Source organism: Danio rerio, chromosome 23, assembly GCF_052040795.2.
Source record: "Danio rerio strain M-AB ecotype USA chromosome 23, GRCz13ab, whole genome shotgun sequence".
Taxonomy (NCBI): Eukaryota; Metazoa; Chordata; class Actinopteri; order Cypriniformes; family Danionidae; genus Danio; species Danio rerio.
Genome location: NC_141043.1, coordinates 22713085 through 22737912, shown reverse-complemented (window position 1 = coordinate 22737912; position 24828 = coordinate 22713085). Strand labels below are relative to the sequence as shown.

General features: G+C 33.8%; 3 protein-coding genes across 4 annotated transcripts; all 3 read right to left on the bottom strand.

The window, feature by feature from the left end:
• Positions 1 to 202: 202 nt before the first annotated feature.
• Positions 203 to 2356, bottom strand: uqcc5 (ubiquinol-cytochrome c reductase complex assembly factor 5). The gene is made up of 2 exons (NM_001303046.1): positions 2034 to 2356; positions 203 to 721 (listed from the first exon to the last, which is right to left on the bottom strand). The coding sequence occupies exons 1-2, from the start codon at positions 2185 to 2187 to the stop codon at positions 630 to 632; spliced, it is 246 nt and encodes an 81-aa protein (NP_001289975.1). The 5' UTR covers positions 2188 to 2356; the 3' UTR covers positions 203 to 629.
• A 2010-nt stretch (positions 2357 to 4366) lies between these two features.
• On the bottom strand, positions 4367 to 8023 carry kctd6b (potassium channel tetramerization domain containing 6b). The gene is made up of 3 exons (NM_001002329.1): positions 7917 to 8023; positions 7365 to 7455; positions 4367 to 5469 (listed from the first exon to the last, which is right to left on the bottom strand). The coding sequence occupies exons 2-3, from the start codon at positions 7389 to 7391 to the stop codon at positions 4783 to 4785; spliced, it is 714 nt and encodes a 237-aa protein (NP_001002329.1). The 5' UTR covers positions 7392 to 7455; positions 7917 to 8023; the 3' UTR covers positions 4367 to 4782.
• Positions 8024 to 10372: 2349 nt separating this feature from the next.
• abhd6b (abhydrolase domain containing 6, acylglycerol lipase b) lies at positions 10373 to 22875 on the bottom strand. 2 transcript variants are annotated; one of them, NM_001328359.1, is made up of 9 exons: positions 22684 to 22873; positions 22150 to 22295; positions 18887 to 19043; positions 18291 to 18404; positions 16979 to 17111; positions 16741 to 16898; positions 12284 to 12338; positions 12068 to 12168; positions 10373 to 10631 (listed from the first exon to the last, which is right to left on the bottom strand). In NM_001328359.1, exons 2-9 carry the CDS (start codon positions 22281 to 22283, stop codon positions 10449 to 10451), a joined length of 1035 nt encoding a protein of 344 aa, NP_001315288.1. In that variant the 5' UTR covers positions 22284 to 22295; positions 22684 to 22873; the 3' UTR covers positions 10373 to 10448. The 2 variants fall into 2 exon arrangements, with proteins under 2 accessions (NP_001315288.1, XP_087161957.1); XM_087305831.2 differs by having other exon boundaries at positions 10376 to 10631; positions 22150 to 22273; positions 22827 to 22875.
• Between the last annotated feature and the right edge of the window lie 1953 nt (positions 22876 to 24828).

The following is a 24828-nucleotide window of genomic DNA, read 5'->3' as shown; positions in this document are numbered from 1 at the left end:
TCTCATAACTATTATTATTATCATTAGATAGAGGCATAGCAGCGTCCCCTTCCCTTTTAGAGGCAGACCATTTAGAAACAGGAGATAAAGAATATAAACTTTTGGATTACATAAAGCTGTCCCCCCACCTTTAAAATGTTCACTATGCCCCTATTAGATACAAAGCTATAATTATAACTTTTATGAGAAGCTAAGTCAATAATACGGTATATTATATCCTTTTTTTTAAGTCATGTGATGATTGCGATCATTATATAACTAATGTTTCCAATATTACAATACAAATTCATTATTATGATCAAAAGATATAGCATATTTTGTCATTATTATACCTTTTTTCTCATTATGAGATGCTAAGTCACAATCTTACAAAATCATATGGTGCAAATGACTTTCATTTTTATTCACAATCACAAAGCTGCCAAAATCAGTTTTATTATAAACATATTTCTCACGTAGACAACACACAAATCCCCACCATCCTCAGAAACACACTGTGACAATCTTTTGCACCTCATCTGTGTTCTTGTCTGCAGTCCCATGTCACAGCTGCCTTCCAGCTGATGGCCAACATATTCCAGTGTCCAGTGAACTGGTTTCAGCCTCTTCATGGAGATGTTGTGATGCTGTTATTTGGCTTGAGAGTCTGTGAGCATAATCAAGCCCTCTTCAGTTTTTTGCTGATACGCTCTCTCTGACTGCTTTCTTCTGTACACGTCATCTGTGGAGACACAATACACTCATCATACTAATCCACCAACAATAAATACAGAATTAAAAGTAAATTATCTTAACATAAATATTATGAAGCATTATGAGGCTTCAGCACCATTGTAGCTCCCTTATGATTGATGATACATATTAAAATGTTCTTGTACTATAAAATACAGCAGTCAAAAAACTGTTTTCGTGCACATGGCAATTTAAAAGTGTGTGTTTCAATCTAGTGTCAGGAAAACATCCAAAATACATTTCTAAGCATTTCTTTGTCTCGCTTTATTAATTTGTGTATGCAGATTTTAAGTACAATTCATATTTTAAAATGCTCTTTTCTCCAAATCCATATTTACCAGAACTTTCATAGGGTTGGGCGATATGGCAAAAATGCAATCTCGATAATTATTTTCCGTACTGAATGATAATGATATAAATGGGGATATCTGTTGTTAGGCCCTCACAGTGGCGCAGTGGGTAGCACAATTGCTTCACAGGCAAAAGGTCGCTGGTTTGAGACTCAGCTGGGTCAGTTGGCATTTCTGTGTGGAGTTTGCATATTTCCTCCGGGTGCTCTGATTTTTTTGAGTTGGGTAAGCTAAATTGTCTGTAGTGTATGAGTGTGTATGGATGTTGCTACTGGAAGGGCATCTGGTGCGTAAAACATATGCTGGAAAGTTGGCGCTTCATTCCGCTGTGGCAACTGCAGATCAATAAAGGGACTAAGCTGAAAAGAAAATGAATGAATATCATGCCAATATTAAATGGATAAATTCGGACAACACATTTTTGGTGGCCAAATATTCGGTACATCTCTAAAATCAACACACTCTTAAGATTCCCATTGTTGCACATTTCTGCTGTTTAATTGGCTCTTAGATCAATATAGAGTAAATAAGTCCAGAGCTTATCATTGTTATTGACATCAATTTTATCATGATTCTATATAATATCGTTTATCGGCCCAGCCCTTAAATATCCTCTTGTACTTTCTAATATAATATTATTGTACTAATATAATATTTTCTGAATTATGAAGAAAGAATAAAACCTTTGATTGCAATTAGTAAAAATAAAGTTTTAAAATCAGACTTTGTATGCAGATAATGATGATGTATTATTTGCGTATTTAAACAACACTTTAGACAACTTCTTTAATCCTAAACGTAATCAAGTGGGAAGGTAATGTTATGTTGAAAATATTTTCCCCCTCAGTGTCTTGTGCAGTTAAAATGATCAGCTCTGCGTAAAGAGGACGCAGAAACTATTGAAATGGATTATCTAGCATGCACACATAACGCGTGACTTTGCATACTCACAAAACGTTTCTCTTCCTATTCTGACATTGATCATGATCCACTCCATGACGCCGCCGATACAGAAGAACACGGGCAGAAATCTGTACACCCCAAAGCGTTTTTTTCCAGGTACTAGACTTAACATGTATTTCAGGTTCTGACTTTTCCTTAACATGTTTTCTGTCAAAAACAAAACTTCCTGCTTGACAAAAACTGAAGCACTGCGCAATAATGTGCGCTATTATAAATGGGTTTTAATCTGAATGACAACACATCTGATCAGCTGTGTCCTTCAGCACTGATCTTGCGCACGCTGCCGCTGTGATGACAAAACAGGAAAACATGGCGACGTATACGTCACTGACGGAGCGTTTTAATAGGTCTGCTGGTAGGACACTTATGGCAAGCCGCTTTCACATTTAATATATAACCCGTACTAGTATGTATTTTCATGTTACTAGTACTTATTTTTAGATACTAGTATCTTTTCCATTAAGTACTATTGTACTTATTCATTGTATACTAACCCTTATTCGTAGAAGACACTAGTTCTTTGTATTAGATGCTGCTGTTTGTTCATTGATTATTATTACCAGGGGCGCCTGCTAATACCAGCGGCACCCTGACTATTACCTATTAAATAGATTTTATTAGATTTTTTATTATATACTAGTATTATATAATAAAACTTTATTAGATACTAGTACTTATTCTTTAGATACTAGCAATTATTTAATAGCTACTAGTAACTATTCTGTTGGTACTAGTAACAATTTTTTTCCCATTGATTTAGTATTTATTAAATAGGTACTAGTATCCAATTAATAAGTGCTACTACCAAATGATTAACTACTAGTAGATAAAAATATGTACTAGTCCCAACTGGCATACAGACTAGCCAAAACTGAATAGTTGATATCTGAATGACAGATCTCATAGAAATCAATGGGACACTTTATTGTTACTAGCAGCAACAGAACAGTTACTAGTCACTATTAAAATAAGTTCTAGTATCTGTTTAATAGGTATTAGTATCTAATGAATAAGTACTAGCATCTATTAAAAAAAACTAGTGTCTAATAAGTAAGCACTACTATATTTTTAAAAAGCACTAGTATCTAATGTAGAAACACTAGTATCTAATGAATAAGTACTAGTAACATGAAAAAAGATAATAGTACGAGCTACTAATTAAATGTCAAAATGGCTTGCCATAGGACGCTACCAAGTCTGACATAAGAGCAGGCAGTTGCCCTTTTATAAAGTCCCTGTCATACAGTCTGACATTGCTCAATGGAGAAAAAAATTATCAAATATTTAACACTCACACATGAACACTCTGTCTAGCACAATTTTTTTAAGAGACCACTTGAAAATTATTTTGTGTGTGTGGATATATTAGATTAGGTGTAAGTTTATGTGATGATAATATTTGTTTTATTCTATAAAAGGTCTACAACTGTAATACTAATTCTTCCACATTTCAAACTGGTCAGACCCAGATGTTTTCATTTGCTGAAATGGGCTTTGTGCACAGATAGTGTTTTTGTCAATGATGAACTTCTGGGTATGGCACTTTTTGATAATAGAAATGGCCATAAAAGCTCACTAAACTGTATCGTACCACTCAGTGGAAACAAGCCATTTGTGACTACTTTCAATTTCTTAAGTTTCCTTTTACTGCATCAATGCTGTAATGAAATTCAAATATCATCAATAAATAGACTTCAGCATCCATTTGCTTGTCAAAGCGTAAAAAGAGACAAAAGACTGTTTAAATGCAGGGGCTGTCATTAGCAGCAGGCTAGCACATAAACTCCATTGAAAATACTGGGGTAAAATTAATTTAATTAAATTTTTAAAAATGAATTTTAAAAAAATAACATTTAATCCAGTGCTTCTTGTTTGGTCTGATACCCACTTTATATTGCATCTCAGCCAGGAAGTGAAATTCGCTGTTTTTTTAAAGAAACCAGATCTCAAATGTGGTGATTTTTGTATGGGATGACAATTAACCGGAAGCCCTGGGGCTGGCTGACTGAAATTAAAAGTCTGTGTGCATATACCCCATTGAAAATCTAGAGATTATTCCACCAAACATTGATTGTTTCAACTCTTCTGAAATAAAAGAAAAAAATCATTGCAAATAATCATTTCTGAAAACACTTGCACTTTTTTTGCAAAAAACAAAGCAAATGTTTTCACAAGCACAAATCCTAAACGAAAGTTTGAAGTAAATAAATAAATGACTTCTCAATGGGTTTACATGATTTCTAGAAAAAACTACAATAAGAAGCGGCTCATTTTGTTTTCTTTTGAATTGCAACAAGCGATGAAAAAATGAGTAATGTTCATTTTGATTTACAGCATGTGGACATTTAATACTTACAGAACGTGTTAGAAATACATGCACACTAACATCTTGATGTTGCACATAGTGTGTGCACAATGTTTGACAGAAGTCTGATCTGATGGAATGAATGAATTTCTGGTGAAACTATCTTTTTTTACACAAGGGGTCAAGGGGTTCACAGATTTGTGAAATTGCATAATCTGAATATGCTTTTTTTCCTTATCCCACTTTGATCCTTTCGATTTTTTGCGAATTATGAATTATAAAGTATTCCACATGGCATGATGTGAACTTTACACTTAATTCCCTTTTTTCCTTTTCAATTGGTCTGAATTAACCAACACTGGAATTTCTACAGATTTAAACATGGCCTCGGACACAGCAGCAAGCACACGTGAAAGCACATTCATGAACTGGTCAATCTTCTACTTTATACGCCAGCCTGCAGAAAGTCCAGTGATGCTCCACAGTGTTCTCATTGGCCCGTTCGCTCATGTGGTGCACCCGTGTGTTCCTGATGGTGAAGCCCTGTTTGGTGATGTAGTCCATGAGGTGCACCCGCAGAGACACCTCTTGGTGATAGTCACACGGTCCAAAGGTGAAGGACACCTGACAGTCTCTGGTGTCCATCATGTGCTTGTTCCATTTGGTGAAGTTGTTGGATATTCCTTCAAGCAGCGAGTGGACTTTGGTGGTTATGGTTAGCTGTGTGATGATGACCGCTACGGGATTTGAGTACTTGGACAGCTTGCGTGTGCTGGACAACTCCACCACCTGCTCGAAGGTGTCCAGCGGGTACAGAGGTTTCGGGTCATTGAGGCATTGGATTAAAGGCTCGATCTGATAGAAGTCTGCTTCTTTTCGCAGAAGGTCCAGCTCAGTGAAGTCTACAGGAAGAGTGAGCTCGGATGTGCGCAGGAAGTTCAATATATAGCGGAAAAGCGTCCCATCCCGATCAATGAAATAGTTTCCCTGAGCGTCCCGTGTAGTGGGGAAGTCACCACGAAACATGGCACCCAGCATGGAGTCTGGGTAACGCTGAAGAGTGGAAATGGAGGTGGTGTAGAGGTGTCCTCCAACATTTAAGGTGACTGGGTGAGTCAACTAGGAGAGATGGATACAAGTCAGAAAATACAGTGGAGAAGCTAAACGGTGTTTCATCAGGAACTTGACTAATCTGTGAAACTGATCTGTTAATACAGCAAACTAAAAGAGTTGTTGTGTAAAGCCTGATCTGTACATCTGTGTAGAGTGATCACTGTACCCCACGAGTATTGATATGAGCATTGATATCAATATGAGTATTGATATGAATTGATATTTATACTTCTGCATTTTGTCTGTGCAGCTTTGGTGAGAACTCTTACGAAACACTGGCAGGCTGTAGGGTTTCTATGGTCCACTGTCTTGTGTCTTTGCTGGTGTTTTGGATTTAAAAAATAGGTGGGAACAAGCCACTGGAAAAAAACTTAAATCTCAACATAGATACAAAACTTAAAGTATCCTTACAAAGCTCCTCTGCAGGATTTAACAGTTGTTAAACACTCGGACCATCGGCCTCACTCCACTCCTATGGCTTCCGGGTCAGCCCACACCGCTAACTAGCTTACCAATCACAGATCTTGTGCTCTGTGTCAATGTGTAATAAAAAGCTTTTGAGAGGTGCACATCAGGGTACAGCAAAGGAAATGTGACTGTGAAGATGTTAACATGTGGTGAACTGTTTTACAAAAATTAAAATGATCATTTATTTGTAATTAACAACTTATATTTATGTGTGTTTAGCACAGGTGAAGCCAAAATATTTTGATCGCCCTCTGGTGGCTGGCTGCAGTACAGATCATAAACTCCACCATCTCCATTTAAACAAAAACCAAAGTAAATTTAAAAAAATAAATGAACTTTAAATTACACTTGAATTACAATTAAATTCCCCAAGGTCCCTTTGATTTTATGTTGTTTGTTTAAACATTTAATACATTTGATTTTAGGGTATTTGATGCTAAAACAAAGGTGTGACAGGAGTAACTTAATGAACTCCTGCAAGATTAACTCATATTATACGCAATGTGCACAAAACTGAAATCAACTAATTATTAATAGTATTGTGCCCATTTTCAAAAGTGACATTTCTGTGCATTACTCATAACAGAATCTGGAATAGAAAATGTAGGAAATGGCTTTTTTAATCATGAGTTGGATTTTGAACCAAATTCCCCACAACCTACAAAAAGTAGAACTGGAAACATTTCTCTTATGGACAGGGGTGTTTTAAACATGTCAGTTTGGCATTTTGCTTGAAAGGTTAAAACACTGTTAAATTCTTGATGTTAGGAGGTTACTGTTAGAAGGTTAAACAGACAGATAAACTATGGAAATTTTGAAAATATGAATGGAAATTATAGCAAAACAATTTGACGTATTTATATTATATTACATTTTTTAGGGTTCTTAGGCTCCAGTGTGAATGTAAGTGGACAAAGATTAAAGTTGAACAAAAATAAATGTATTTTTATCCATTTAAATAGTTTACAGAATTATTAAAAAACATCTGACTATTTACTTGCTAAAATACAGATTTAATTTTACATATATTGCAGATGTGATTGTATTGTAAGTAATAAAGGGTTGATTGGCTTTTCACTTTTAAAATACCATTTTTACCGGATTTGACAAACATATTTAATTATTTTTCCATTGGAAAAAATACATCTGAAAAAAAGTAAATAATGGGGAAAAAAACAATTATATGTTTGACAATTCAGAAGCACAAAAATCAGAGTAGCCTAAAAAAACTTTTAAAATACAACTGCCTTGAACATTTTCAAATACATAAATAATAAAAGGGTGTGTTGAACAAAAACACTAATTTACATTTATAATTGTATAGTTTAAATCTGCTCAATTCCTAAAATGAATGCAAGGGCAAGGCACAAAAATCTGGCTAATAAATCCTTAGCTCGTAAAGTAACTATGTCAAATATATTCTAGATACATACCCTATGTCCCCAGTCCCCATTATCCATTTCATAAGGGTAGGTTGTCCAGTCTGACCCACAGAAGAAAAACGGTTTTTATGTTCGACAAGACCTGTAAGAAAAGACTCTTATTAACCATATAACGTTGAAGTTATTTGAGGCACACAAAAACATAGAGCTCGCCTTCAATGTTTCAACACATTTGAAACAGCAATAACGCACACAGTAAGATGAACACAAAATGCATTAATGTGAGAGGACGCTCAATGATTTATAATAGATGCTCAATAGCATGCTAGCTCTTCAAGTCAGGCACCTGAACATGTTTAGTGCAGAACTTAACGCAGAATGTTTCCTCGAAAGATGTTAAAAATGTTAAGCGATGGTGGTCGATAAAATACAACGTGAAACACACAACGTGACGTGTTTAATTTAAACGAAGCGACTTGACGACTAACCTTTGCTAGCCAGCTACCACAATATAAAGCTAGCTCCCTGCTAACTACTAAAGTGATATTACTGAATACAATCGTTTTTCTGAATGGCAGGCTGCATTATAAACCTGGAGTTTACCTGTCCTCTGGTTATGAAGGGTTTGATCTTGGGTTATGATGAGCTGCTGTACGGGACACTGACGAGTGTTAGCAGCAGCTCAAAGACGAGGCTCGAGCGAGCAGCCGCCGCACTCACGGTCACATGACCCACACTAGCGTACATCACCTCGCTGACAGCACATCACTACAGTCCCTGCATAAACAACACCACAGATTTGTGGTAAAGAAGCTTGTGCAAATAAGATAAATACACGGTGAATTCCAGCAATGCTGGATTTCCTGCTGAAGTTGGGGATAAAAGGTTGCTTTCACAAGCGACATAAATAAGGACAGAATATCAGGAATAAATAAGAACTCCACGCATTTTCCAAACATTGCAAATTGTATTTATTATTCTACAATTACATTTATATACTCATAAATTATAGTATACGTGTGTGTCATTTCAAATAGGCGTAATGGCAGACTTTTTACTTGAAAATATAAGAACCAGTCTTTATTCATTGAAATAAAAGGAAAAGCAAGCTATTACATTATTCATTTAATTTTAATTCTATTAAATAATATTTTATTGGACGTGTACCACATGGTTAAGAGACAGATTTATACTAAGAACCCACAGCAATTCTATCTGAATACATTTATTGGGTTTTATGTAAACTAATATGTGATTCTTCGTCCATATTGTGTGGGCAAAGAAGCCCTCAATCAATTAGACCATCCTGTATAATTATGCAAATTATACATAGAACATAGAAAAAATAAAAAACGATCAGTCAATCCCCTTGGCCCAAAATAACATCACTCTTTGATTTAAAATGTAAGTCAAAAGTTATCCAAATCAGAATAAATTTCCTATAATGTATGGGTAATCAAACTCTATATACTTTTTTGTAATTTGCAATCAGTAGCAGGGTATACTTTTTAAATACTTGCTATTTATAATAAATAGTCTAAATTAAACATTTTAATTACCATTAATTTTAATATGAATAATATTACTTTGTATTAAATGAAAAAACTTAAAAGATTAAACCAATGATGTGCTTAAAGGACAGTTCACAAAAAATAAAAATCTGTCATGACCTTTTTGATTTTCTTTCTTCTGTTGAACACAAAAGAGGATATTTTTAAAATGTTGAAATATATTTTATCATGCAGATATTTTAAAAGTCCTAAAGTTTTAAAAGCAAAATAAATGATGATGTAACTTTAATGTTTGGGTGAACTAGCCCTTAAAGGATTGTTGCTAGATTGGATATGGCTGCGGCCAGAAGTTAATGAGAATTATTTATATAATTTATTAAATTTTCCAATAAATTGTATTTTTTAACACCTACCCCCAACCCAACCCTAAACCCAACCGTCACAGTACTGTAAAAATATTAATTATTGTTATACAGTGTCAAAAATAATGCTGCTATATTGATGTGCATTTCGCACTTCCGGCCGGTTGCGTATACGATCTAGACTTTACCTCTTTAAAGTAATGTTAATATTCTAATTAAAACATTTTAAACCTTTAATTCATCTCCACATGAAACAAAATATTACACTTTAAAATGTTTTATTAGTAAACATGTTTAAATGACATAAACTGAACTTCTGAATTTACTTTTGGCACATTTAGTTGAAAAAGAGATTTAGTGCTGCATAGAAATTACAGGAGCCAGCAGAACTTACTGATTCATAGCATAAAAGACATGGCTAAAGGGGCTTAAACACAATAACTTAATCCACTACAGAATGTTACGTTTACACATGCCTGCACCAAATGCATGTAAACGCATCAGACGTTCACAGCGTAATACTCAATACTCACTACTCTTGAGTACTTTTAAAAGGGCTACTTTTTACTCATACTTTGAGTAATATTTACAATTGATACGTTTACTCTACTTTTACTACATTTTGGGGCAAGTAATGGTAGTTTACACTTTCCACTGCACAGTCTCTTGCTACAGTATGTAACTTTTGGCACCCAAGTGGTTAATAAATAAAACTACACATTACACAACTACTAAATCCAGAGCTAATTTTCTCTGTCATAGTGGAGGTACTGGATTTAAAGAGATAACATACAAAAAAAATAAAATAAAATAAATAAAAAATGTAAATAAAAAAATAAATAAAACATGTTCTTACCATTTACTCATACTTAATTATTTAGGAAGTTGTTTCTTCAACAAAAGAAACTCAAATAGGTTTGAAACAAGTGGGAGATGAGTAAAGGATGACAGAATTTTCGTTTTATGTGAACTGTCCCTTTAGCAACACAACCAATGTAATATAGTCCTACAATAAAAAATTACTAATTTTATTAGGCTAACTGTAACTGTGTGTATTAATTTAATTAGGCTTACTGAAGTGATTCAGGAGTTTTTTAAAGTGCTTATTCTATAAATACATTGTGTTCATTTTGTTTTAAATGGATCAAAAAACTTTAAAGGTGGACATACTGCAGAATTCTTGTATGAGTATTAGTTAGTATTTTTAGTTTATTAAATACTTCTTAAAAAAGTATTATGCAGTATGTGTGGGATGGCAGATCTCAGGATTTCTTCTTCATGCTGACGCTCTCTGTGCCCTGCTGAGAGATGATGAAATCGAAAATGAGTTTGGCTGTTTGTCGCGGTCGCTCCATCACAACTGAATGACCGCAATTTTCCAGCAGATCAACACGACAGCCTGGAAGAGTCTCAGCGATCACTGCTGCCCCAGACACATCCACCACCTGACGGGACAGATAGCAATATCAGATGTGTTGTAAATAAATAAAACCATAAAAAAACATATGTACCATAAAACAATTTGCATAGTGAAAATTAGAATGTGAATTACATAGTGAATTAGAATATACAACTAATGTCATTAGTTGTTTACATATTTAAATAGTTTATATATTATATATTTGCACCAGACACTTTTGTACAAGCACTCCATATCTTTAGAAAAAAAAACATTGTGCATTTCTGAAGTTTGCTTCAAACAGGTGAGTGGGCTTGACAAACCACCTGTAGAAACGCTCACTCTCCATATGCACGAACACTTAAACTATCTTCAAACTTGAGTACCTCTTTTTAACAATGTCTTGCACAATATTGTTCTATGTAAAAGTATTTGTATAGTCTGTCTTAGGTTATGTGTATAGTTTAAGTATTTATAGTATATGTAAAGTAAGTATAGTTAAATTACCGCTCCAGTATCTTAGTTATGTATAGGTTTAAAATAGCTCAGATGTCCAGTGTTGTGTTCATATTTATTAGTTGATTTAATTAGCACTGTGGCCTTGCAAGACACAACATTTCACAAAATTCCACTGAATGTCTACATATATGTAGCGGAATGAAAATAAACCTCAATTTGTCTTGACTTGAAAAAAATCTTGTCAGGTATATTTAGAAGAATAATCATTTAATGATTTATTAAAAGGCAAAAGATCATGGTGCAGCTTTAAAAAAAAACAAATCTGCTGTCAATTTAAATGATTTATACTTTGCTGCTATTTTTCAGATCTCTAGGTTTTATACATTTGCCATCAACACAATTTAATTATAATTTAAAATGTAATAACATTTAATTTGATTACTCATTAATTTCTATAGTTTCATAAATATTGGCCAGAATAAGTATGTAGCTTTGTTTACATAAATCATATATTTACAGGCAGAGCATCGCCTGGGATGAAACCCAGCATCTGGTGATGTCTATACGTTCCAGACTTCAGGCTGTAATTGACTAAAAAGGATTTGCAACAAAGTATTTAAAAGTGAAAATTTGATTTTTGATTATTATTCTGTCCTATTATTTTTGGTCCCTTAACAAGTGGGAGGCACATATACAAACTGTTGTAATTCCCTCAAATTAAAGCTGACAGTCTGCAGTTCAAGCACATATATATATCTTTTTTCGTTTCATTTAAAATCCATTGTGTTGGTGTATTGAGCCAAAAATGTTAGAATTGTGTCGATGTCCCAATATTTAATGCTGAATGACAATGGAACATTATTTCACCAATCATTTAACATTAAATTAAATGCAATTTCCTTGTATTTAATGTTTTCTACATATATAAAAATCACTTTTATACATATATTTTGATGCAACCACCAAGATATTTGACCCACATGTGTGATTTTCTATGTTTACAGTATGCATGTTTACACATACCTGGTCCTGCTTGCCCCATATGACTTGTAAAGGGGTAATTATTTCCTGTAGATGCTCATGCAAAGCATATTTAGAATTTTCACTCATAATTTCCATGAACACTGTAATGGTTTAGAGAACAATTTAAGAACAATTAAGCAAAACATTTTTAATAAAACAAAAAAAAATGTAAGACTTTTTGTTATAATCTTCAGTAGTATATGTGTTCATACTAACCCTCGTGATAAAAGTCATTGTGTGGTATTCGTACATCCACCAGGCCTTGGAGAATCTATAATCAAAGGCAAACATATCATTTTGTGTGTGACGCTGTGTTTTAAATCTATAATCTTAAATCACAGCAAGAAATAGTTTTTCACACTTAAATACAGTATATTACGAGTCAACAGCAGCAGAATATACAACCTTGTTTATCAGTGAGTGCTGTAGTCTTGTGTTGTTTTATCTACTTTAAAATCAGCCTGAAAGTCTTTTAAACTATATTGTTTCTCTTTGTCATGATCATAATTATTGTGGTGTGGCTATTCTTTAATATAGCTACGCAAGTCACAATGCCATCCTGAATTTTTGTTCCAAAATGTAACCCTTATGTATTCCCTCCCACTTAACCCAACCATAATTGTAAATTATTCCCAGAACCACAGGGCAATTATGTGGAAGTGCATTAACCTATTACGTAACCCTAAACTAAACATAAACGGTAAATGTATTCCTTTATTCTGATTGGCTAATTGAAATGTTGTTCCAGGATCAACATAGATTTTAATCTACAAACTTGAGCTACTTGGAGAAAACCCTCATCCAAGACAATGGCTACTGAAACTGAAAAATAACAAAACATATACAGGCAAAATAAAATTAATTTACGCATCTACTGATGATACATTGAGGTTTTATGAAGCAAAATGAACAGTTCAGTGCAGGAAACTAACCAATAATAACAACATTATTATTAATATTATTATAATATTATAAACATTATAAAAATATAATCTGTGAGGAAGCAGAATAAGTATTGTATTCATCATCAAAATGGCACTTTTTTATAATAATAATAATAATAATAATAATCATATATATATATATATATGATCTCTATATTAAAGCCAATGTTTGACAATTTTTTGAGAGTGAGAGTTGGCAACATAAAATACAATAGATACTGAAATTTTAAAACATCCATTTCCCACAAACGCTTGAGCTCTGTTGAGTTCTTAAACAACTCTGATAGGCCGTTGTGCTCATGTGCTCAACAGATAAGAGTTAATAAAAGTAATTGGCTCTGAAGGGCATCGCTGTAACGCTGTTCACTAAGCATAAACACAGATACATTCTGACTATTCATATAAGACTGTACCAAACATGTCATGTTCACATTTAAAGCTTTTATTGAGATTTTAGAAATGAAAGCTTTGAATTTCTGTCATCATAATTTTCTGAAGTCATTACCCTAAAAATTAGTGCAGTCAATCGATGAAAAAACAACAACAAATAATCACACCTATTTTGCAATTAATCGCGATTTATCACATTTAAAAGGCTGAAATTTGTAATTTTGGCTATTCAAATGTAAAATTAATGTAAACCCAAGACAAAAAAACTATTTAAATTTAAATTATAATTGTTTATTAGAATTTTTGTTTAACTTGTAACACAGATTTCTTCATGTAAACAACATACCCACAATAAACCATCAAGATCCTGGCTTGACAGCCATATTTATTACAGAAAAAAACAAGCATGTTAATGCCATTTGAATTTCAAAACAATCAATGCCAATAAAGAAAAAAAATATATTTCCATGTTGGATTCTAAGTGAACTGCAAAAAATGCCAAAATACAGGGATTGCAAAAATGGAAAAATATACTAAAGAATTGAATACAAACAATTGCACAAATTGAAAATTTGTATTGCGGATAGTTGAGAGCATTAATTATAAACAGTGGTGTAAAGTAACTAATTACAAATACTCAAATTACTGTAATTGAGTAGTTTTTCTCAGGAATTGTAATTTACCAAGTAGTTTTATAAATGTGTACTTTTACTCTTCATAGAGTAAATTTTTAGTGCAGTAATTGGTACTTTTACTTCACTACTTTCCTTCAACCTTTAGTCACTACTTTATTTTTCTTGTCTATGGGGATTAGAAATATCAGTCCTGTGATTCCTGTCCAATCAAATCGCACACAGAAGTAAAATCTCCACATAATGAGCTACCTCAAGACATGAGCGCTTTATGATCGCAGCAAACTGTTTGGAAGCATTAAAAGTGTCCAAGAAGATGTCCAAAATCATCACACGCATTGAGCTAGAGACTGTTTAGATGCCTGTCACTGATGAGAAGACGACTGATGTTGACTGTATGATGACTGAAATGGCCTTAAACAACCAGCAGACACAAGACGTCAACATGACGCTAGAATGATGTTGTACCCTAGTGTCGTGGAGACGTTGCATTTTGTTTGGAAATGAAAAACATGTTGACGTCAGAACTCAAGGTCAGTCCAAAGTCATACCTAAAAACCACCAAATATCAACGTCTAATGACGTTACAGCTTGATGTTGTGAGGACGTTACCAGTATGACGTTTATCAGACATTGGATCTTGATTGCCATCCCTCATGAATAAATGTCAGTATTTGACGTCAATATGACGTTGGTTTAAGATTTTGGCTCGACGTTGGATTTTGGTTACTTTCCAACACAACCTAAAGTCAACCAAATATCAACATCATTTGACGTCTTAATTGGACATCAACATAACGTTATTCTTAGACGCTGGCTAAACATTGAATTGTGGTCACCTGACATCACAACCTAAATCAAACCTAATATTAACTTCTTATGATGTTGTGTGCCTGATGGACAATAAGTAATTGCACTACAGAATGTTACGTTTACACAAATAAACAAATGACATTTAAACGCATCAGCTTTTAACAGAGTAATACTCACGACTCTCTACTCGGAGTAGTTTTGAAAGGTCTACATTTTACTCATACTCGGTGTAATATTTACAACAGATACTTTTACTCTACTTACACTACATTTTTATTTTAAGCAATGATACTTTTATTTAAGTATGATTTTTCAGTACTCTTTCCACCAATGATTATAAAGTACATTTTATAATCCTTTACATTCAGCCAGTTGCTAAGACAGTCCAGTCTGTTGACATTATGGGGGGACAATATAGCTCTTTTCTTTTGAATGATGTGAGCTGAGAGTGAGAACAGTCTGTCACAAGCAGGATCACTGAATCAGCATTTGCATTTTGGTGCCTAATTTTGTTGCCACTGGTGCTGCGACATGGACGTAAGAAGCATCAAACGATACATCAAAGGCACCCACAGGTACGCATTGTGTCACACCAAAGACTAATTCTTACAGGGACTTTGGTCACACCATCTCTAGACATTCAAACAACTATGAGGGATACTGACAGCAAAATCTGTGATGTTTAGCCATTTAGCCGCGTGCACACACACACACACACACACACACAACGCACGCAGGACAGCACAGCTGAAGCGACTCCATTTAGATTCAACATGCATGATCGCGTTTATCAAATTTGCTTAAACTAAGCGTTCTTAAGTATGGCTGTATTTCACAAGGATTCTCACACAACAACGTGAAGCAGACGCTTTAAAAAAAGTTGTGTTTAAGGGGTAAACACGACAGAGTGCGCTGTCTTTGACAGCTCGCGACATCATCTGAGTTTCATTGAGTACATTTACATGGACACCAATACTCAGATTTTAATATGATAAAGATAATACTCTTATTAAGAGTCTACCATGTAAACAGCGATTTTTGATTACCTTAAAGGACCACCGAGTCACGAAATGCAGAGATTTTTCTTTCTTCCGGCATGTGGTTATAAATTCCATTAAAACAAAAGTCGAAAGATTAAAAATGAAACATACGAAATCAGATGAAACTCTGGAGGAAACGCTGGATAGCCTTGAAATGCAACATCCTACTAAAAGTGCTTCCTTGATCTTATTCATATTTCTTTGCATGTTGAACACACGTCAACCACTACAGAAAAAAAAAACTGCAACTGCATTAATTTTTTTAAACGCGTTAAATATTTCAAATTAATCGCATGCGTTAACGCACTAATTTTGACAGCACTGCTAAAAATACAAGTTGCTAAACTGTCCTCGAGATTAAAGTTATGTCTTTGCTATCAGACAGTTGTGTTTTACAACAGCAACAACAGAAGGATGAATATTCAAAGGTAAAAATAGCAGGCGCTGAAATGAATTTGATCAATTTGACTGTTATGGCCACTCAAGTGAGAAATACCCAGAACTCTTTTGTGTTTTGTAGTTTCAAAATAATAATGTAAGAATGAAATATACACACATTTAGGAAAAAACAGTACTATAGTTATATAGGTTTCATTTTAACAAAGTTATTCAATTACAAGAGTCAAATTGACTTCCTCTCTAGTTCAAAATTTTAGCATGAAATAGACTTTTTTCCAAGTCGCAATAGAATATTTTTGACAATAGATCTCCAAAAACAGTTTCTTCTTAAAATCTTAATGTTCTACTGAAGGAAAGAAGTCAACACATCTTAAATGTTCTGATAGTAAGTAAATTAGCAGCCATTTTTTTTAATGTTTGCCCGATCCATCCATTTAACCCTGCATTAGACTTACCTGTTGAGGGACTCTGAAGCGCACGTGTGAACAGAGCTTCAGCATCTCCTCCATCTCCTCAGGAGTGGAGGGAATAAGTGGAATGTCGAGTGTGTAGTGGCTGTGCTCCACATCATGCATCTGACTGTCAAACTTGCTCTCGTTTTGGTTCTTCAGACCTTCAGCGGGAAAAAAAAAATGTGAGCATGTAGGAGTGTTATCTGTACAAATGCATCCATGCATAAATGTACTGACTGACCGGCAGGACAGATGAGGGTTAAACCACAGAGATCAGAGGGGTGACAGGCTGCATACACTCCTGCCACAGTGCCACCCATTGATGTGCCCACCAGGTGAAACGGCTTTCTGTTCAGTCGAATGGTCTCTACAAACTGAATGGTGTAAGAGTCAGGAGTATTCACTAATGAGGACAATATCAAGTTTAAATAAGTTAGATTTTTTTGATGAAATCATTTTAATCAATGAAGAGAGATTTAAGAAGAGGCTTTGTAGAAATTTTTATATTTCTTTGATTAAAAAAAACATATATGGCCAGAATTGATTTTCAACTTATGAATGTAAAAAAAGGTGCTTACTTTGAAATGAAGTTGATTGATTTTTATTTGTAAGGTGTGTTTTAGGCTTTACAAATATCTTGAGTTGTTTAGTTTTTCTACATTCTACATTGATGATTGGAATTTTGTGGTTTGAATAGGTTTTCTTGTGCTAATCAATGGTACATTTATTTAAACAAAATTACAGTAAGAGTGAGACCAAATATTACAAACAAACAAACAATTCCAATTTTCAAGTTTTAATTTTGATCTTTTAAAATCTGTTAAAACATGCTGAGAGAGCAAGACCTAATTTTTTTAGTGTCAATTATTTTAATAAGCTTGACCGGTGCTCAAGAAACATTTCAGTATCAATTCTGCAAAAGATTGTGCTGCATTCATTTCCGTGTGAAATTTGTGAAAGAGAACAGCTTTTATTTTAAATGTAATTTTCAATAATAAAAATAAGTAATATTGAATTTTTTGTTCCTGTTTACTAATGTAATAGATGCTTCCCGAATAAAATAAAATGTCATTTTCCTCCCTGTTAATGAATTTTGGAGTGTACCATTTAAAACCGTATGTGTTTTTCTTCCCATAAATCTGCAATAACATGAAACATGAAGTACAAATTAAGCCTATATTAAAAACAAAAACATACAAACTATTCATGATTGTAATAGAGTGGAAAATTTTGACTAAATTAATATTAAAATTCTCTTAGAATGTTTGGTTCTGTTAAACACAAAAGTAGACATACTGAAGAAAGCCAGAAATCTGTAACCAATGACTTCCACAATAGGAAAAACCAATACAATGGATGTCAGTGGTTACAGGTTTTCTGCTTTCTTCTTTTGTGTGTTTGCAACAAGTCAAAGGTGAGTAAATGATGACAGAAATTTCATTATTGGATGAACTATCTCTTTTAGTAATATACAACTTTTAAGTATAAACAACTTAAGGATGTGGCATTTGATACGTAATTTATGTTTTAAGTATCAAACATTCAGCCATTACCTGACGTATTCTCTTGACCTGGCCCTGGATTGAATAGTCGTCTGTGTTGGTACGTGTTGTACCCTCATGTCCTGGCATGTCAACACACAGCAGATGCAGATGTTTGGGAAGGTACTGTTTAAGATGAAAACACAAAGTGCTTGTAAAGAACAATACACAGGTGAAGTCAAAATTATTATAATTTTTTTTCTTTTTTAAATATTTCCCAAATGATGATTAACAGAGCAAGGAAATTTTCACAGTAATTCCTATAATGTTTTTTCTTCTGGAGAAAGTCTTATTTGTTTGTTTTATTTCGGCTAGCATAAAAGCAGTTTTTAATTTTTGAAAAAAACATTTTAAGGTCAAAAGCACTAGTATTTTTTGATTGTCTACAGAACAAACCATCGTAACTTTATTTTGATGGTCCATTTGAGTATTAGTAGACTGTCTGCTTAATATCTACTGATACTGCTCCTTAAACAGACATTTAACTGGCTATAAGAACAATAATGGGGACGGGGATAATAATTCAGGAGGGCTAATAATTCTGACTTTAACTTTACATGTTATTTTAATTTTCTAGCTTACACCCAGTCAGTGTAATTATTCTATACCTTCAGCATGGGCAGCCATGTGTCTTTATGAGCAGAGAAGTCGTGCAGCATCAGTATAGAGGGTCTGAGGCCTGGTTTCCCTCTGTGTGAGAAACAGAAGCGATAACCAGCACAGTCTGCATAACGCACCTGCAGACCCAGAGTTCTCCGCCAGTACCTGCGCATTTGCCACAATAATACATAAGACTCAGATGTGCACTCAGTTTAATGTGCATTATTGCAAAACTGTAAATGAAGAGAGAGAGAATGTTGAATATTGAATGGTTAAATGGTTTTGGAAACACATAAAAATATCCTTATCCTTTTAAAGCCCTCAAAAACCAAGAAATAGACAAAAAAAATAAATAAATAGAAAAAATAAATAAATTATATATATATATATATATATATATATATATATATATATATATATATATATATATATATATATATATATAGAAATAAATATATATAAATATATAAATATTATATATATATATAAATAAATATATATATATATATATATATATATATATATATATATATATATATATATATATATATATATATATATATATATATATATTAGGGGTGTAACGATATTAAAACCGAACCGAAATATCGCGATACACCAACACCAAACTCTCGTGGCGTACCGCGGTACTCTCACGCCCCCTGCTGACCATTGTTGAGGTTGACGTCACTTGTCTCTAACTAACTGAACCAATTTAAACACATCTTTATTATCATATTTGATTAAATTATTTTAGTAATGATGAGGATTTGTTCTAAATATTATATTCTAAAGTTAGTATTTTAGTGCATGTTATGTCATGTGACTTGAGTAAGCATCACACTCGTTACTACTGGACGCAGGATGGCTGCTTCACATAGTACTGAGATTGCAGATCCCCAAGACACATTTAAGTCATCTGTGTGGAAACATTTTGGTTTTCCAGTTGAGTACAGGAATAGAATTTGTGTCGTAGACAAAGCCTTACTTGTAAGGAAAAACATTTAAAAAGTGTGGTAATTTCACAATGTGAGGGTGTAAGCAACAGAACTGCCAACAAAAGTGATTTAATGTACAAAAGTAAAACCAGAATAATGCCCAAATATACAAAAAAAGAGAAATATTTACACTAATAAAAATAATATAATAAAGTAACAAATTCAAACAAAAGTATCAAACAAAAATGAGTTAAACTCGAGCAAGGGGGTGATAGTGAAGACAAACAAAAATATATATATAATAAAACAATTCTAACTCATGAATAACCCCTCTTACCTCGCTAAAACTGATGAAAAGAAAAAAAAGGTCTTCAGCGCCGTGCGCCGCATTCTTCCCTATACTGAATAAAATAAACAAAGATGACTTTCACCTCTTACCTGATGTCTTAAACAATACATGTTCTACGTGTTTGCAAAATGGAAATCGTATGACATTTTCCCTATCCACCTTACACTAAGACTGAACTTGAGGAGATACAGCTATATTGTCGGAGTTAAAAAATAATATACAAATCAATTGAAATAAAAATGTACAAACCTCACAAAATTTCTTAAAGTGGGCAAAAGTAATGCAAAATAATTTTACCCAAACGAAAGTTAAGCAAAAACAACGAAAATCATAATCATGTGAGAAAAATACACGAAAAACGAGATCAAAGGAAAAAGCGCTCTCTCTCCCGCTCTTCCTGACATGCTTTTTACATTCCCACGCTGCGTCGCCAAATGATGATAGATCGGTCTCCTGACCAATCAGCTGTCAACAAGGCGGGCCTACAGAAATGACAGGCATCAGCTGTCGTGAAGGCGGACCTACATAAATGACCGGCATAGAGGGAGCGAGAGAGAGAGAGAGATCGGGAGGCAAACATACAGCCGGCTACAACCCTAACATTAGTTTCAGACACAACCGCAATGTATTTTACTGGTGAATATGTCATGAAAAAACACTTTACAAACACATTATATGTATATTTTTCATTAATTTAAACGGAAACCTATCTATCTAAATAAAACCATATAATCAAAAATGAGCGTCTGTGTCTGCACAGAGATCAAGCCTCTCATCGCAGAATGTGGATATTATGGTGTTTTTGAAGAAGATCTTTCACTAGTCTACACTGCAGTTATTAATTTAATTTTAGTTTACTTAGTTAAGATGGCTGCACTAAAGAGAATAGTTTTTTTTCTGACTAGTCTATATTGGAGGTATTTATTTAATTTTAGTTGTTTACTGGTATCCTGACTGTACTAAAAATGCGATGACAAAGTTAATAAAGGAAAAGTTAAGATGTTCTTGTTATTAAGTGAATTGTCCCTTAGCATTGCTGTTAGCATGACATCAACCCTAACCCCACAGCAAACAGAAACCGAACCGTACCGAGGCTCCAAAACCGTGAACCGAACCGAACCGTGCCTTTTGTGTATCGTTACACCCCTAATATATATATATATATATATATATATATATATATATATATATATATATATATATATATATATATATATATATATAAATAGACATAAAAAAAACCCTGATTCAGATGGTCCTGAAACACAAACCAACACAACAAATATGGCTAACGGTAGGCAGCATCAGGACACAGACATGCTCATCTACAGAATTAAACCCAATCAAATAATAAATGCACGAAAAGAAAAGTATCTGTTTTACAGCTGCTTCATTCCACTAAATCAAAGTAAGCTTCAATGTTATTTAGACCTAAATAGAGATTATACCACATCAACATATCTGAGTGCAGTAAAGGACAGTAAATTAAGAACAACAATGACCAAAACAGGCTGCAGGGTGCTCACAGTCTGACTGTAGAGACGGGTTGATACAGACAACCCAGAGAGAGCCGCATCTGTCCACACTGTGACCAGGCAGAGAGGAACACTTCCTCACCCGCTGCACAAACTATCAGCACATCCGAGAAACATTCCATCCTAAACTACAGAGCATTTACCCACAATTCACTGAGTTTAACAATAAAACACAGCTTCAGTATTTACTAGGGGAAAAAACTGACTGTGTCCTTCTAGTGGCGCAATACATTAACGCCTGTCACAAAGAGAGAGAGAGAGAGGAGACCAACACACACACACACACACACACACACACACACACACACACACACACACACACACACATATATATATATATATATATATATATATATATATATATATATATATATATATATATATATATATATATATAACAATCTGTTATGAAGTAATATACGCATATGGTGTTTAGAAATGGCATTTACCAGTAATAGACTTTGATGAGTGATGATGGCCACAGCATAAAGGAGGCCATGAAGAGGAGCAGAGGAATAGCAAGAGTCCCTGCAGCAATGGCAAACATATTCACCATATCCTGATCCATTCCTGCTGCTTTCATGTAGCAAACAACCTGCAAAACAAGTACCACGACAGCATTACAAACGAGTAAAGAAAACTTAAAAACACCTCAAAATTAAATGCATAAAAGCAGTGAGGATGGGGGAGGGGCGGGCGGCCAGCATCTGTTTGTGTCTAATCAATACTTATAACCTAGATAACTCACATTGTGCTTAAAATACTCAGTTAACCATCATATCATGCCTTCACTTCAGTTTGACTGCGTATAAAATGCGTAAATAATGATTTTGTTCATTCTGAAATGTACAACTACATCTTAATATTGCAAATACGACGACTAAACCTTTCAATTGGCATTGCACGAGTAAAAATCATTAAAATAATAACAACTCCCCAATGACTCAAACAGATTGGGAACAGTTTGAGAGCAGTGAACTTACTTCAAAAGGTTAATCCGACATTGACGTCACTCACTGAGGTCAGCTGTAATCAAGCGGTCTCAAAGGACAGATCCTGAAAAGTCCAGTTTGTTCATCATCCTCATACTGTAGATCTGTTTAACTTAATTAAAGTCCATGTCAGCATGTCTGCTCATCCCAATAAACACTGACGTGACATGCAGAGAAAACTGTGCGGCGATCACGTGATCTCAAGAAATCAATCAGTTCAGATGGAAAATACGATATTCCTGTTACTCAGAATAAAATTCACAAATAAAAACAGAATGAAAAAATATTGAAATCAACATTTTAATAAATATATTTTTTAATAAAATGAAAATCCCAAAATAATCCCCAAGTTTTATACATCATATGTAAGTTAGGACTGATTTTCTTTAGATATCACATTCAACATCAATTTACTTGCATTTATACTTGCCACATTTTTTTTTTATGTTATGAATTGTTACTTATATATTTATAAACTTTAAATCCATATAAAGGCTTTAATACATTGAGACAATTTGCATTTTTACATGTCACATTTATGTTTGTTGCATTTTGTTGCTTACACGTTACATAAATATAAAATCCATATAAGGCATAAATACATTAGACTGTTTTATCCCAAAAATAAAAATAAAAATAAAGAAACAGTTGCTGAAAATAATTTACTTTAATAAAATGACAATGCACAGAAATATACTATGCCAATAGAGTAAAATATGCTTGAAATGTTGTTTTTAATTTAAAGTTTTAGTAATATTGGTGGTTATTGTTTAATTTTTGTTGTTTTTTTTTAAACATGTCTGTTTTGTCTATATACAAATGGAGTAAAATCGGAGTATCATTAAATATCATTTTAAATATTAAAAAAAATGAAGAGATTGTTTTTTATTTTAAAGTTAAGATAGACAATAGTTTGGAGAATATAAAATGTACAGTACTATTCAAAAGGATAATATATTTATTCAGCAAGGATACATGAATTTTTTTTTAAATCAAATCAGTGCATTTCTTGTTCTTTCTATAAAAAAATATTACAATTTCTACCAAAATATTAGAGCACAAATTTTACCATTAAACACAGGAAGAAATATTTTTGGGGCATCAATTCAATAAATTAGAATGGCTTCTAAAGGATCATGTGACACACATACAAAAAAGAAAATTAAGATTTGCATCAGAGGAATAAATGCATTTTAAAAACATCCAAATAGCTAACAGTTACTTTAAAAGGTGCCTATTTTACTCTTTTACAAGATGTAAAATAAGCATTTGGTGTCTCCAGAATGTGTCTAAATTTTCCAATAGTATCTGGATGCAGCATTTATGATGCAAGCTGAGATTGCAATGTTAGACACAATGCACTCAATGGAGTGAGTGACGTCACTGTGATGGGTAGGGTTAGGGGTGGGGTTAGGTAAGCGCATTAAAAAGCATTGGATACAACTCAGATTGCACTGCACCGAGTCTGCAGCCAGCAGATTGTGCCCATTTTGGTGTCATTTTGGTGTAAACAGTAGCTGTTATGTAGCCTGTGGCTTTAAATGCAAATGAGCTGCTTCTCTCCGCCCACCGTTCCCACATGGGTGTCTGCTTCTCAACATTTGTTATGTCAGATAAACAGCACAGTGACAGACTCAGACCCATTTACACTAATACGTTTTAGTTTTAAACCGAATACGTTTTGCTACGGTTACGCCATCCGTCCAGTGCGGATTGCGTTTTGAGCACCAAAAATGAAGCTTTTTAAAAACTCTGCTGCTCCGTGTTGGTGTGGATAGGGGAAAACAGAGACATCTGAAAACGGAGGCGGGGCTGCAGATGTTCGGGACGTTTTCCTCAATATTAAGTAGCCTACACACAATTCAGTTTTGCATCCTCTTATGTAAAGTTCAGACTTAAAATCAGGGAAAAGTGTACAACCTCTATAACCTCTATTAACTCATCCAGGGTTGGTAGCAATAAAATGAAACATGATAGAATGAACTGCCAACAGATACCAAAAATGTTGAGGTGTCATGTAGCTGCATATTTATATGAGCGCCATCTTCACTGTGTGCATATTCATAACAAAACGGAGCCTATAATATTACTGCCTTCTTTCATTTTTAGTGAATATACCAAACACACCCTCGCTTT